Source organism: Bos mutus, chromosome 7 (genome assembly GCF_027580195.1).
Source record: "Bos mutus isolate GX-2022 chromosome 7, NWIPB_WYAK_1.1, whole genome shotgun sequence".
NCBI classification, from domain to species: Eukaryota; Metazoa; Chordata; class Mammalia; order Artiodactyla; family Bovidae; genus Bos; species Bos mutus.
The window spans coordinates 87,410,225-87,426,404 of record NC_091623.1 but is presented as its reverse complement, the minus strand read 5'-3'; the positions used below and the strand labels follow the sequence as shown (position 1 = coordinate 87,426,404).

The 16,180-nt window shown below is 43.7% G+C and overlaps 1 protein-coding gene across 1 annotated transcript in view; it reads left to right on the top strand.

Moving 5' to 3' along the window:
• Positions 1 to 16,180, top strand: part of TRPC7 (transient receptor potential cation channel subfamily C member 7) — a 142,917-nt gene that overhangs the window by 91,075 nt on the left and 35,662 nt on the right. Inside the window, exon 6 of the mRNA XM_070374748.1 lies at positions 7,466 to 7,699. Coding sequence (XP_070230849.1) covers positions 7,466 to 7,699 — 234 coding nt within the window. The remainder of the gene's footprint in view (positions 1 to 7,465; positions 7,700 to 16,180) is intronic.

Here is a 16,180-nt window from a genome sequence, read left to right as displayed (position 1 = left end):
AAATCAAGAGTTCAGTTGAGATTATCTATTAGATCTCCAAGTGGAAATGTCAAGTAGCAAACTGGATATACATGCTGAAGTTCAGAGAGGCTGGGGTTGGAAACATTATTCGGGCGTGTCAGTCTATTAAAAGTAAATTATATGCAATACCTCAACTGTGAATGTGAACGGATGAACCGAGGACCAAGCCCTCCGGCACAGCAATATTTAAAGGATGGGGAAACAAGAAGAATCTTATCCAGCAAAGGAGACTGAAGTAAGAGTGGTGTCCGAGAAGCCAACCAAAGTCACTGTGTCAAGACCCACGGACTGATCACTTATGTCGAATGGTGCTGACAGATCAGGTGACAGGAGGCCTGAGGATGGACCACTGACTTCAGAAGCGAAGTTCCTGAGTAGTGAGAGGGGATGGGACCCAGCAGGCCAGAGGAGGGCTGGTCCTTAGCAGGAGCGCAGACCCTTCCTCTACGGGACCAGGAGGAAGGCGGCATTGCGGGCACAGAGCAGGTAGCCTGGTAAGCGCAGTGGTAAATGCACTTGCTCGGTAGTTTTCAGTTAGCACTGTTTCCATTTTCTCAGTTTTTTCCTCCACAAATCCATTCTAGTTATTAAGCATTGTATTATATACCAGGCACTGTGCCAGATACCAGGGAAGCAGCTCTAAAATAAGACGAATATTATCTCGACTCTAAATACTTCCTGGAGCTCTTTAATTATTCGACGTTGCAACTACTACTAACAACCTGTGAGAGAAACACACTGAGCGCGGAGTTCACTGTGCTGTTCGGGCAGCAAACCCTAAGGTCCACAATCTCATCTCATCTGCCTAGACTTGGAGAGGCCTGAACTGGCATCAGGCCCTTACTGAAAAAGGCCTCAAACACTACACCCGGGCACTGCCAGGAGAAACACAGAAACACGGCTCACGGTTCTCTTCCCCCAGGACTCATGAATATGGTCCTTTGGACAGACTGGCTATACAAACACCTCAAAACATGACTCCCTCTCCACCAGCATTTGACAGGACTTCAGGACCCTAACAAGTTCAACTGGCTCCTGCAGAGATGGAGAGAGGGGCTGATCACGAAGAGGTGAGGGGCCTTGTCCAGTGTCCCTGCTTCTGCCCTTATCAGCCCTGTGCCCCAGCAGATGCTCAGCACAGGAGCTAGATCCACTGAAAATGTAATCAGATCGTGTTACTTTGCCTCCAAACTCTTCAATGCCATCCCAGCTCCCCAGCGTGAGAGCCACTCTCACTGTAAAGGACTCACACCTCCACCTCTGTGCCCTCATCTTCCACCACCTCCAGCCTCCCTTGCTCTCATTTAGCCCCACTGGCCTCCTGGCTTCAAACTGTTTCTGCCTCAGAACCTTGACTTAGGCTGGTCCCTCTGCCTAAGAGTTTTCCCCACGAGCAGTGCCATGGCTCGCTTCCTCACCTCCTCAGGTCTGTGTTCTAAAGTATCCTTTTCTGAGTGAAGCCCTTTTTTAACTGACCTGTTTAAACACATAAGGTCCCCCACTCACTGCCCCCCTAGCCCCCTTCTCTTTTTCTACACGCTTTCCTCTGTTTCTCACCAGGCTCCTCTGTCCATGGGATTTTCCAAGCAAGAATACTGGAATGGGTTGCCCTTTCCTCCTCCAGGGGATCTTCCTGACCCAGGGACTGAATCTGCGTCTCTTGTGTCTCCTGCATTGGCAGGAAGATTCTTTACCACTGTGCCACCTGGAAGCCCCAATTAATATTAGCATTTCTGTAATCAAACAAATTGTCGCTCCTTTCATCTTCTGGGAGCTCTCACTCCATGTGGATATCTGGTATTCCCAATGACCTCTTTCAGAGGCCACGCAGTGTGTCCATGATCTATTGCTTCTCCAAATCTCTACTGGGCATGTGGGTTGTTCTTCTGCTGTACAATTCTATGGAACGGTCAAACCCAATCAGAAATATATTCTTCCTGAACTCCAGATGCTTTACTTGATTACCAGCAGACTTTTGAGACCCTTCTAGATTATAAATCCAGGAGATTTAAAATAAGGGCAGAGGAGGTGGAAGCCACAAGGAGATTAAGACTACATGCAAAGATAGAAGGAAAACCAGGACACAGTATCAAGGAAGACACAAGAAGAGCATGACATGGGAAGGAGAGACGAATTTGCTAGTAGACACGTGTGTTCTCTAGAGCTGTAAGATGACCTGCTTTGGAAAGGACCAAATAAACCAGAGATCATAGATCCTTGGCCTGGAGACTCTCCGACATCAGTTTATACCATAGGAACATATCTTTCTTCCCTATCTCATTAGCAGTCACTCTGGGGTAGAGGAAAGAGCTGATAATCCATCGTGTGAGTTAGAGACTGTGGCTATACCAATGCTCACCAGAGGACTATAACATTTGTGGTCTGCAGACAGCCATGGAGCTTGGAGGGCAGGAAGCCTCTCCACTATGCATGTCACTGCTCCATCTGGAAGAGAATTATGTCATGAAGACTCTCTCGACCCAACTCTTACAGACTTGGCAGTGTTTTCTTAAGCAGACACCCCAGCTGAAAGCCCAGCTGAGGGAGATGTAAGCGTCCAGCAAAGCAGGAAAACACGCTTAAAGAGAAGAGGAGGAAAGAGCCTGAGGCCGGTTAGCAAGAGACCCAGGCCTCACTGTGTCCCTTCCTCCTTGGTGGTTCTGCCTCTCTAAATTTCAGCTTTCGTGTGCATAAAATGTGAGGATCAAGTTGCTCCCTCACCCTACCCACCGCAGATTACAAACTCTCTGAGGGCAGTGCTAAGTCTTAGGTGCAAAATCACACATGTAAGTTTGACCAAGAATAAAACTGCAAAAGAAAATGGGCTGTGTTTCTCACCTAAGTCATTCCTTTGATGGTTTCTTCATTTATTTAGGTAAATTCCAAACAGACTACTTCAACCAAACTGCCAAAATTTCTCCCAGTAAGTCAGACCACGTTACTGCTCTGCTTATCACCTTGAGGAGCTATCTGGCTGCTCAGGGTGACTACCTAGACACCGAGCTGCCTGGTCTCCCCCTCATGGCCTGAAGGAGGGCCTTTCAGGATCTACAATCTCCATCCCCTTATCCCTACCAACCCTTAAGCCGTACTGAACCTCCTGCTACTAATGCTGCTAAGTCACTTCAGTCGTGCCCGACTCTGTGCAACCCCATAGACGGCAGCCCACCAGGCTTCCCCATCCCTGGGATTCTCCAGGCAAGAATACTGGAGTGGGTTGCCATTTCCTTCCAATGCATGAAACTGAAAAGTGAAAGTGAAGTTGCTCAGTCGCGTCCAACTCTTAGCAACCCCATGGACTGCAGCCTACCAGGCTCCTCCGTCCATGGGATTTTCCAGGCAAGAGTACTGGAGTGGGGTGCCACTGCCTTCTCCGAGCCCCCTGCAGTTTCCTAGAATAGTCTGTTCTCCCTCATGTCCACGGCCTTTCCGCCCCTACTCCTTCCCCCAGCTAACTCCTCATGCCAGGAGTCACCTACTTCATTCAGTCAGAAATATGTTATTACAGACACTGTGTTGGGTCTCATGACTATAATACTGACTGCTCTTATCCCTGTGTGTCCACACAGTCTCCTGGACATTCTTACTACAGCATCTGTCACTTTGTAGCACTACTGTTTGTAGACACACCTGTCTCCAGCACTAGACCATGTTTGCTGGGCAAGGGACAGCATCTTCTTGGCTGCTGTACCCCCAGAATGGTCCCTGGCACAAAGTCGGAGCTCAACACTGTCCATTAAGTGGTGAATGAGTTCCTGAACAGTGACGTAAGTCTGTGCCTAGTAGAGAGCATGCGGGGGTTGTGGGAGGTGGGGAGTGACAGTGCAGTGAAAAGAGGGTCCTGAACTCCCTGAGACTCTGGATAATTTACTTGTCATCTTTGTACACGAGTCTGTCCATCAGTAAAGTGGAGATAATTAGAGTAGGTACCTACCAGGCTGTAAGGAAGCTTTAGAGTTGGAAAAGGGCTTAGCACAGGGCCTGGCACCTAGAGGGTGCTCAACAATGATTAGCTACTAAAAGTCAGAGGAGAAGATGAGCTTTGTTAGGAAAATTTTGAATCTATTAATATCATCTCCTTGCCTGGAAAACAAATGAACCTTAAATGAGCCCGAGGCCCAGATCTGCTGCTAAGGACCTGCCGTTGAGCTGGAGTTTGGATGTTAGGGCTTGAAGGTTGAGGGCTTCTTGGCATATTCTACCACCTGTGAGTTAACAGAATGCCTAAGTCCCAACTCAATAATCAGAACGTAACCCAGAAGAACAGACAAGCCTCCCAGGAGGTGGTCTGGGGGTCCGGGAACAGTGTAGAGAAACCCGATGTAGAGGCAGGGGCTATGGCCATTTACGGAGTTCACACAGTTAAGTCTCACAGGAATCTGAAGGGGGAATCCCTTCTGAAAAGCATCTGAGGCAGGGATCCGGGTGAACAGTCTTTAGAACTGTCAAGCCCCATATCAGCAGCCTGCAGGCCTTACTTAGAACCTGCCTGAATGAAAAGCTACTCATTTCCCTCAAGGCTTCCCAGCAGGTCCCAATCTGTTCCCCTGCCAGTCATCCCCGTTAATTACCAGTGACCTTGCTCTCTGGGCTCCAGACATCCCTGAGTGAAGGGGTTGCCTGAAGGAGGCTCCAGTGCCCAATATCCTTACCCTCTAAGCCCCTGGGCTGTATACACTCATCGGACTGACATGCTAGGGGCAGGAGTCCAGGGGGCTCAGCTTGGATATAAAATGCTGAACTACTCTCAGCACCTTGGAAGCAGGAAACCTAATTTCACTCACTAAAGTACTTAATTTCACACATTTCTTTTTTCGTTAAGCATTCCTGTTGCTCAAACCCTTGGGCCCATGCTACTTTTACTCATGGCCTTGGAATAATTTAAATTAGTCTGGGTAAGTTAATATGCAAATCTGGGAAGACTGACGTGGGCGCTGGACCATGGAGGAAATGATTTGCAATCCCCAATGAGGTGCCTCTATGTTGGTCAGAAAAGTCAGTTTACTGTAAATAATTTGCATTTCAGATTTACAGAACTTTTAGTGCTGGAAATTACATCAAAATTTCAAGAAAATCAAGGAACTTATCCAAGGTTACACACCTAATAAGTGACCAAGGTAGAACTGAACCAAGGGCTTCCTGAATTAAGGTAATTGATAGCCTGTAATTTTCCTAGTGCTCAGCTAAAAGCAGTCCACCAAGACATTAGTAATTTTAATTATCAGGGGGAGGGGGCAGGCGCATAGAGGAAAGAAACAAACATTATTTTTTCCAGCTGTAATGGTTTTTCCTGTAACATACTTTAAATACCTATTTGAACAGGCACAGATGAAAGTACATTTCAGTGTTAAGGAAATTTTACTTCACTGAATTACCACAAAAATTTTCAAAGCATAAGTTTAGGAAGTAAGGCTTTGTGAAGATAAAAAGCGGGAACAACAAGGTGTGTGTGGTGGTGGGAGTCTTGTAAAAAGATTTTCAATGTTTTGGGTCATTTCCTTTTGCGGAGACTCCAATTTGATACAAACATGCAGATCTTAGAATCTGTTTCATTCAACAAAGCCACAACTTCTCTAAACAGCTGTGGGAGAGGCAGGAGGAATCTGAGAAGACAGGCCATCCATGTTTGATGCTCAGGAGCCAGGAGAGTGCCAAGAGGCTGGCGGTGTTAACCTTTAGGGAACATGGTCAATGATCTGGAATTGTCTCACTAACCTACCAGTTAGTGATTCTTTTACCAGATTAACCTCCTAAGTAAGCAGGTGACGTGTAACATGGCATAACACAGAGTGGGCTAGTTCTGCATCAAGTCTTTCCTATGTCTGAGTTTCTATAAACTCTTTGATGTTAATCAGAAAACATTCAAGAGTCTTTTTCCTTCATTAAGTGTTAGTTGCTCAGTCTTGAGTCTTTGTGACCCCATAGGCTGTAGAATGCCAGGCTCCTCTATCCATGGGATTTCCCAAGTAAGAATACTGGAGTGGGTAGCCATTCTCACCTCCAGGAGATCTTCCCAACCCAGGGATTGAACCCAGGTCTCCTGCATTGTAAGGCAGATTCTTTACCATCTGAGACACCAGGGAAGACTTTTCCTTCATTAGTTGCTTTCAACACCAATTCTATTTCCTGGAGGAGCAAAGGCCATAATGGTCAAGAGCATGGACGCTAGGGCCAGACCTTCCAGACTCAAATTTCAGATCTCCTGCCTCCTATCTGGAGAATATCCTCACTATGGCTAAGGATATGTTAACTATAAAACTGGGATAATAACAGCATGCACTTCATAGGATTATTGTAAAGATTTGAGGGAGTTAATACACATACATATAATATGTACACAGTATGTATATATGATAATAAATATGTGTATTTAAAATGTTTATTATCAAAATGTTACTGAATAATTTATTTTTAATCATCTAAACCAATTTACTTTTAATAATCATTGAAGATAAAGGTAGAGAATAGCACTATTCAATACGAATATAAGGCAAGCCACATCATAAGCCATGATTTAATTTTAAATTTTCTGATAGCTATATTATAAAAGCTGAAATTAATAATAGATTTTATCTAACCCAATATATCTAAAATATTAGTATTTCAACGTGATTGAGATTTTTTAATTGTTGAAATATTTTTACATTTTTTGTATCGAGTCTTTGAAATTTGGTGTGTCTACACTTTTATGTGTAGCATCCCTCAATTTAACTGGCCACATTTGGAGTGCTCAGTATCCACGTGTGACTAGTGGCTACCATATTGGATAGTACAGATATACACACTCAAGTTATTAGTCTAGGCAACCTCATGAGGCTGACTTGGAGGCGGGGTGGGGATGCTAGTAACATCTTGTTGAATTCTACATTGTTTCCTATGCAACAATGAAGAAGTTATAAAGAAGTAAGGGAAAATTAAAAAGCAAAAACTAAACAGCTGCAGGAGAGGCAGGAAGAACCTGAAACATTCACAGAAATACAAAGGAAAGCAAGTTAATCAGGGAATTAGGAGAACTGGGTTCTAGGTCATAAGTGGGACCTTCAGAAAACCCTTTCCCATTCCTGGACGTCAGTTTCATAATACTTAGTTTAGAACTGTATGATTACTTATAACCTTCCAGTTCTTAAAATATACAAATGTCAGCCATTATATTTCTAATTATTCCCTCCAAGAATCTATCAACAGATGAGGATTCTCTCCTCACACCTGGAGATGATTTATCTGTACGCAGGACAGGTGGCATGAATTCTTGCAGCCTGAGACTTTCCTAACTCTACATCTGCCTTTTGAAAGCATATTTCTGTGCGCTGCTGGCTCTCAACATTCCAAGCTCCAAAGAGCTTATTACATTTACACCTGCACCCTGGTTCCTTCCGTGGTCCCTATGGTCACACACACCCTGAGAACAGAAAACAATGAGCCTGACCTTCTCACTCCCCCGCAGGAATGATTTGGTCCGAATGCAAGGAAATCTGGGAGGAGGGGCCACGGGAGTACGTATTGCACCTGTGGAACCTGCTAGATTTCGGGATGCTGTCCATCTTCGTGGCCTCCTTCACGGCGAGGTTCATGGCTTTCCTGAAGGCCAGCGAGGCCCAGCTGTACGTGGACCAGCACGTGCAGGACGACACACTACACAACGTCTCCCTTCCGCCGGAAGTGGCCTACTTCACCTACGGTGAGTCAGAAGTTGCGGTGAGGATGAGTCTGCAGGTGTTCTAAGGCGCGTTGATTGGCTTGTTTGCAGGGCGTGGCCAGGAGCTTGGGTGCTCCGCAGTTGGTGGTTTATAAGGTCACTGTGGCCCACTTTGGTCTTTTCTGCTGTCAAAGCAGACACGCCTCACCACCTCCCAAGGAAGTCCTGGTCCCTGCAATAAGCTAGCAATAGAATGTGGAATTAATAACTATGAGAAATGTATCCATTTGTGTTGGAAAGGATGGATTTGTTTTGGAAAGACTCTTGGAGCCTCCGTGGGATTCTTTTCTTTTTTCTTTCTTTTTTTTTTTTTTTTTTTTGAAGAAATCTCATTCTTTATGTGGATTCCGGAGTCCTTCCTTCCATATTGGATCCATGTGTTCTGTGTAAGAATAAGTCTTGCTTTCCCAGTTCAAAAGTTATTTTCTCATGGTAAGATATGTTCTTAGAAGATGCCTTAATTCTTTCAAATCACAAGGCCATACAATGTGAGATACTAGACTGAATTTTTAGTAATAATAGTAAGAGTTATGGCTTCCTTGGTGGCTCAGATGATAAAGCGTCCACCTGCAATGCGGGAGACCCGGGTTCGATCCCTGGGTTGGAAAGATCCCCTGGAGAAAGAAATGGCAACCCACTCCAGTATTCTTGCCTGGAGAACCCCATGGATAGAGGACCCTGATAGGCTACAGTCCATGGGGTCGCAAAGAGTTACAAGAGTTATAGCATTTATCGAGGACCCACTTAGATGTCAGGAACTGTATAGACATTTTACACTATTAACTTCAGTTCTTGCAATAGCCCCATGGAAAGGTTATTTTTGTTGTTCCTATTTTATTGATGAAGAAACAGGTTTTCATGGCATGGTTTATAATGTTCCCAGAAATACAGGATTGCCTTGGATAGCAAGGGATCCTTGTTCAACATGAAATGAAAACCATGCAGAATGGCATAGCCTTTATGTTCCCAGGCTTTAGAGTTAGGGAGACCTGAACTCAAATCCTACTTCTGCAGCTTACTGTAAGGACTTGTTTGCTTAATTTTTCTGACCCTCAATTTTCCTTTATGTAAAAGTGGGATAATGCATATGTCAGAAAGTTTGTGTCGAGGGTTAAATAAGATAGTACACATGAAGAATTTTTCACTGTGTCCTGAAATATTAAATGCTCACTGATAGTAACAGTTATTATCACTAGTACCTCTGGGGTCATTTTCTTGCTCATTATATCTTCTGTACTAAAGGAGAAAGATGAGTGGGGGAGAAGAAACAATAGATATGTGTTGTTACCAGTCAATTAGCTGGACATTACAGTGGCAGCTGCTACATCATGAAGGTTTGAGTGTCAAATGTCCCTGTTATATGAAAGCCACATGGTGCTGTGACCACTGAGTCTTGATCCAGTGCAGTAATGATCTGCAGAAGGTTACCCCCTTAACATAAACGTGGAGTTGTTGCCCATATTCAATGTAGATTGAGGTAGGCAGATTATGTTAAATGTAAATGTGGGAAACCGCACCCCCCCATTAAGAAATGGAGTCTTGTAGTATTACAAATCATCCCCTCTTCATTTAGCAAATCCAGACATTTTTAAAACATGGGCTTGTATATTTTCTCTTCTATGCTGCTCAGGGTTCGTTAAGGAAAGATGAGAGAATCTTGATACTACATTGAATACTTTTCTTAGGGCGGTGATTCAAGCCACAGTACTGTTCACTCGTGACTTCTGTTCCCTTTATGGATTGTATTAAAGTCGCACCCAGCCCAAAGCTTTGCACTTTATTGCCCTTGCGTTGCGGTTCACCCTGTGCCCTTGAAATCTTTTTCATCTCAAAGGCTTGGCTTGTACCCCAGTTATGGAGGCAGAGTGCCCTCTAGTGGTCATCCAAGCAGTGGTTCCTTCTAACTTTTACAGCACCAAGAAAGGCAGGTGTTTTTCAGGTTGCAATTTTTTTTCCTAGAAACAGCTGCAAGAGGAAGAAAATCCCTTTGTCTCAATTGTCGAATTTGCTTTTACAACCATCAAAACTCTTAAAAGCCAATCAAAGTTGAATCAGTTCAGTAAATTCGCTCAGTCATGTCCAACACTTTGTGACCCCATGGACTGCAGCACACCAGGCCTCCCTGTCCATCACCAACTCTCAGAGTTTACTCAAACTCATGTCCATTGAGTCGGTGATGCCATCCAACCATTTCATCCTCTGTCATCCCCTTCTCCTCCTGCCTTCAGTCTTTCCCAGCATCAGAGTCTTTTCAAATGAGTCAGTTCTTCACATCAGGTGGCCAAACTACTGGAGTTTTAGCTTCAGCATCAGTCCTTCCAATGAATATTCAGGACTGATTTCCTTTTGGATGGACTGGTTGGATCTCCTTGCTGTCCAAAAGACTCTCAAGAGTCTTCTCCAACACCGCAGTTAAAAAGCATCAGTTCTTCGGCCCTCAGCTTCCTTTATAGTTCAACTCTCACATCCATACATGACTACTGGAAAAACCATAGCTTTAACTAGATGAACCTTTGTTAAAATGTAATGTCTCTGCTTTTTAATATGCTGTCTAGGTTGGTCATAACTTTTCTTCCAAGGAGCAAGTATCTTTTAATTTCATGGCTGCAGTCACCATCTGCAGTGATTTTGGAGCCCCCCAAAAAATAAAGTCTGATACTGCTTCTACTGTTTCCCCATCTATTTGCCATGAAGTGATGGGACCAAGTGCCGTAATCTTAGTTTTCTGAATGTTGAGTTTTAAGCCAAATTTTTCACTCTCCTCTTTCACTTTCATCAAGAGGCTCTTTAGTTCTTTGCTTTCTGCCATAAGGGTGGTGTCATCTGCATATCTGAGGTCATTGATATTTCTCCCAGCAATCTTGATTCCAGCTTGTGCTTCTTCCAGTCCAGCATTTCTTATGATGTACTCTGCATATAAGTTAAATAAACAGGGTGACAATATACAGCCTTGATGTACTCCTTTCCCAACTTGGAACCAGTCTGTTGTTCCATGTCCACTTCTAACTGTTGCTTCTTGACCTGCATACAGATTTCCCAGGAGGCAGGTCAGGTGGTCTGGCATTCCCATCTCTTGAAGAATTTTCCACAGTTTGTTGTGATCCATACAGTCAAAGGCTTTGGCATAGTCAATAAAGTAGATGCTTTTGAATACTTTTCACTAAAACTTCTGACTGGGTCACTAGGATCTGATAACAGCTATCTTAGTAGATTATCTTAATAGGTAACAGCTATCTTAACAGGTTACAGGAGTGACTTTTATTATTACAGCTGAGGTTTAAAATAATAAATTATCAGATCAGATCAGATCAGTCGCTCAGTCGTGTCCAACTCTTTGCGACCCCATGAATTGCAGCACGTCAGGCCTCCCTGTCCATCACCAACTCCCGGAGTTCACTCAGACTCATGTCCATCGAGTCAGTGATGCCATCCAGCCATTTCATCCTCTGTCGTCCCATACTCCTCTTGCCCCCAATTCCTCTCAGCATCAGAGTCTTTTCCAATGAGTCAATTCTTTGCATGAGGTGGCCAAAGTACTGGAGTTTCAGCTTTAGCATCATTCCTTCCAAAGAAATCCCAGGGCTGATCTCCTTCAGAATGGACTAGTTGGATCTCCTTGCAGTCCAAGGGACTCTCAAGAGTCTTCTCCAACACCACACTTCAAAAGCATCAATTCTTCAGCGCTCAGCCTTCTTCATAGTCCAACTCTCACATCCATACATGACCACAGGAAAAACCATAGCCTTGACTAGACGGACCTTTGTTGGCAAAGTAATGTCTCTGCTTTTGAATATGCTATCTAGGTTGGACATAACTTTCCTTCTAAGGAGTAAGCGTCTTTTAATTTCATGGCTGCAGTCACCATCTACAGTGATTTTGGAGCCCAAAAAAATAAAGTCTGACACTGTTTCCACTGTTTCCCCATCTATTTCCCATGAAGTGATGGGACCGGATGCCACGATCTTCGTTTTCTGAATGTTGAGCTTTAAGCCAACTTTTTCACTCTCCACTTTCACTTTCATCAAGAGGCTTTTGAGTTCCTCTTCACTTTCTGCCATAAGGGTGATGTCATCTGCATATCTGAGGTTATTGATTCCAGCTTGTGTTTCTTCCAGTCCAGCGTTTCTCATGATGTACTCTGCATAGAAGTTAAATAAGCAGGGTGACAGTATACAGCCTTGACGTACTCCTTTTCCTATTTGAAACCAGTCTATTGTTCCATGTCCAGTTCTAACTGTTGCTTCCTGACCTGCATACAGGTTTCTCAAGAGGCAGGTCAGGTGGTCTGGTATTCCCATCTCTTTCAGAATTTTCCACAGTTTATTGTGATCCACACAGTCAAAGGCTTTGGCATAGTCAATAAAGCAGAAATAGATGCTTTTAGGGAGAGATAAAAACAAAATTCCTTTTGGCGTCTGTTTGAAGAATCTGAGTCCTATTTCATGCTATCCAAATGTGCTATTTATCTATAGAGAGGGCAACAGATGTATTGGAAAAATATCATTTGGTCCCCTACTTCTCTGAGTTATGACCTTGATGAGGACACAAAGTCCATAAATGTATCTATTTCCATTTATAATTTAGAATGCACTACATGAAACTGGCAAGTAGAGGCCTGGCTTCCCTTACTAAAGATCTCTTACCGCCCTTTATTATTGTAATTGTTTAACAGAGTCTATGCAAATAAAGAACAAAATCCTTCCTCTTCCATCTCCCTTGGGGGCCAAAAATCAGTATGTAATATCCTTACTATTTGCATTTATCTGGCTCTGAAAAGGACCCCATACCCCAAATCCAATCTTTAGAATGGCAATAATAGTACCTACTCTACAGGGCTGTTGTGAAAATTACAGCTAATATAAGTGTAAGGGCTAATTTAGGTTTCTCTGTGTTTCTCCATTTAAGTTTCACTTAGTATTTCTCAACAGGGATGCAGTTGACTTGTTCAGCAGGGCAGTCCTCATGGAGCAGGTCTGTCTGGAACACTGCAGGATATTAGCATCCCAATAGAACTCCCAGTCAATCACTGAGATGACCACGGATGCCCCCCAACACATACCATCCTAGGAGGAAGGTGCCACTGTCACTTGAAAATCACTGTTTTCTGTCTTGACACATAGTAGGCAGCTTACTAAAGAAAGCTGCTGCTCTCTGCACCATCAAAACTACAACAGGAATACTGTACAAGTTTGCTCCGCTGTAGGAACACACGCATGGTGGTGCAGACCCTCGCCAGTGACCACAAGCAGGATGTCCCCAGCACAGGACAGGCCCCAGGACTCTTGCCACGAGGAACAGGGATGCCATAGCAATCCTGGATGACTGGTCACCACTTCTGGGTCCTTAGCTCACCCAAGGAGCAACTCCCAGACACACACTGTCTGGGAAACAAAACCCAGGAGCATCTTCTTAGGCAAGAACCTTCAGATTCCTGTCCCCCGTGTGTGTCATCACTTCAGTCCTGTCTGACTCTTTGTGATCCTATGGACTGTAGCACTCCAGGCTCCTCTATCCGTGGGGATTCTCCAGGCAAGAATCCTGGAGTAGGTTGTCATGCACTCCTCCAGGGGATCCTCCCGACCCAGGGATCGAACGCGCGTCTCCTGTGACTCCTGCATTCTTTACCACTGAGCCACCAGGGAAGCCCCTTCCTGACCCCATGTGAGCTCATTTGTTCTGATTTATGGCTAAACTTGTGGTTAGGATTTCATTCAATCATTTAACAAGTATTTAGCAGCACCTGCTGTAGGCTAGACCCTTGTCCCCAGGGAGCCCTGGGTGGTCTGCAATTTGTTTTCCAGCTAAGCACTTTACATATACGATTTTATTTCATCCTCATCAAAGTTCTGTAAGGTTGATGATATTATCCCCAGTTTGCAGATGGGGAAAATGAAGCTTACAAGGTTCATTGGACAGCCTCTTCAATAAGTGATGCTGGGTAAACTGGACAGCTACATGTCAAAGAATGAAATTAGAACATTCTCTAACACCATACACAAGAATAAACTCGAAATGGATCAAAGACCTACATGTAAGGCTGGACACCATAAAGCCCTTGGAGGAAAACATAGGCAGAACATTCTTTGACATAAATTATAGCAATATCTTTTTTTGATCCACCTCCTAGAGTAATGAAAATAAAAACATAAATAAGTAAATGGGACCCAGTTAAGCTTCTGTACAGCAAAGGGAACCATCAACAACATGAAAACACAATCCACAGAATGGGAGAAAATATTTGCAAGTAATGCAAATGACAAGGGATTAATCTCCAAAACATACAAAAGCTCATGCAGCTCTATGTCATAAAAACAACTCAATCAAAAACTGGGCAGAAGATCTAAGTAGACAGCTCTCCAGAGAAAAAATACAGATGGCCATAAAGCACGTAAAAAGATGCTCAACATCACTGATTATCAGAGAAATACAAATCAAAACTACAATGAGGTATTACCTCACACCAGTCAGAATTTTGTTGTTGTTCAGTCACTCAGTCATGTCTGACTCTTCGAGACCCCGTGGACTGCAGCATGCCAGGCTTCCCCTGTCCTTCACCATCTCCCAGGGCTTGCTCAAACTCATGTTCATTGAGTCAATGATGCCATCCAGCCATCTTATCCTCTGTTATCCCCTTCTCCTCCTGCCTTCAATCTTTCCCAGCATCAGCATCTTTTACAATGAGTTGGGTCTTCGTATCAGGTGGCCAAAGTATTGGAGTTTTAGCTTCAGCCTCAGTCCTTCCAATGAATATTCAGGACTGACTTCCTTTAGGATGGACTGACTTGATCTCCTTGCAGTCCAAGGGACTCTCAAGAGTCTTCTCCAACACCACAGTTCAAAAGCATTAGTTCTTTGGCACTCAGCTTTCTTTATGGTCCAACTCTCACATCCATACAAGACTACTGGAAAACCATAGCTTTGACTAGATGGACCTCTGTTGGCAAAGTAATGTCTCTGCTTTATAATATGCTGTCTAGGTTGGTCATAGCTTTTCTTCCAAGGAGCAAGTGTCTTTTAATTTCATGGCTGCAGTCACCACCTACAGTGATTTTGGAGCTCCCAAAAATAAAGTCTCTCACTGTTTCCATGGTTTCCCCATCTATTTGCCATGAAGCGATGGGACCAGATGCCACGATCTTAGTTTTTTGAATGTTGAGCTTTAAGCCAGCTTTTTCACTCTCCTCTTTCACCTTCATCAAGAGGGTCTTTAGTTCCTCTTCACCTTCTACCATAAGGGTGGTGTCATCCTCATATCTGAGGTTATTGATATATATCTCCCTGAAATCTTGATTCCAGCTTGTGCTTCATCCAGCCCAGCATTTCACATGATGTACTCTGCATATAAGTTAGATAAGCAAGGTGACAATATACAGCCTTGAGGTACTTTTTTCCCAATTTGGAACCAGTCGATTGTTCCATGTCTGGTTCTAACTGTTGCTTCTTGACCTGCATACAGGTTACTCAGGAGGCAGATAAGGTGGTCTGGTATTCCCATCTCTTTAAAATTTTCCAGTTTGTTGTGATCCACACAGTCAAAGGCTTTAGCATAGTCAATGAAGCAAAAGTAGATGTTTTTCTGGAATTCTCTTGCTTTTTTGATGATCCAGCGGATGTTGGATATTTGATCTCTGGTTCCTCTGCCTTTCCTAAATTTAGCTTGAACATCTGGAAGTTCTCGGTTCATGTACTGCTGAAACCTAGCTTGGAGAGTTTTGAGCATTACTTTGCTAGCATGTGAAATGAGTGGGATTGTGTAGTAGTTTGAACATTCTTTGGCATTGCCTTTCTTTGAGGTTGAAATGAAAACTGACCTTTTCCAGTCAGAATGGCCATCATCAAAGGTCTGTAAACAACAAATGCTGGAGAGTGTGAAAAAAAGGGAACCCACCTACATTGATAGTGGGAATATAAATGGGTACAATCACTAACTAGGAGTAAAACTACCATATGACCCAACAATCCCACTACTGGGCGTATACCCTGAAGAAGCCATAATTGAAAAAGACACATGTACTGCAGTGTTCACTGCAGCACTATTTACAATAGCTAGGACATGGAAGCCACCTAAATGTCCATCAACAGATGCAGATGAATGAATAAAGAATTTGTGGTACATACAATGGGATATTACTCAGCCATAAAAAGGAACACATTTGAGTCCATTCTAATGAAGTAGATGAACCTAGAGCCTATTGTATGGAGTGAAGTAAGTCAGAAAAACAAATATTGTATATTAATGCATATATAGGGAACTGATGGCACTGATGAAACTATTTTCAGGGCAGCAATATAGACACAGGCATAGAGAACAGATCTGTGGGCACAGTGGGGGAAGGAGAGGGTGGGACAGATTGGGAGAGTAGCATTGAAACATATACATATCCATGTGCAAAATTAGATAGCCAGTGGAAACTCGCTGTATGACACAGGGAGCTCCAGTCAGGTGCTCTGTAACAACCTAGA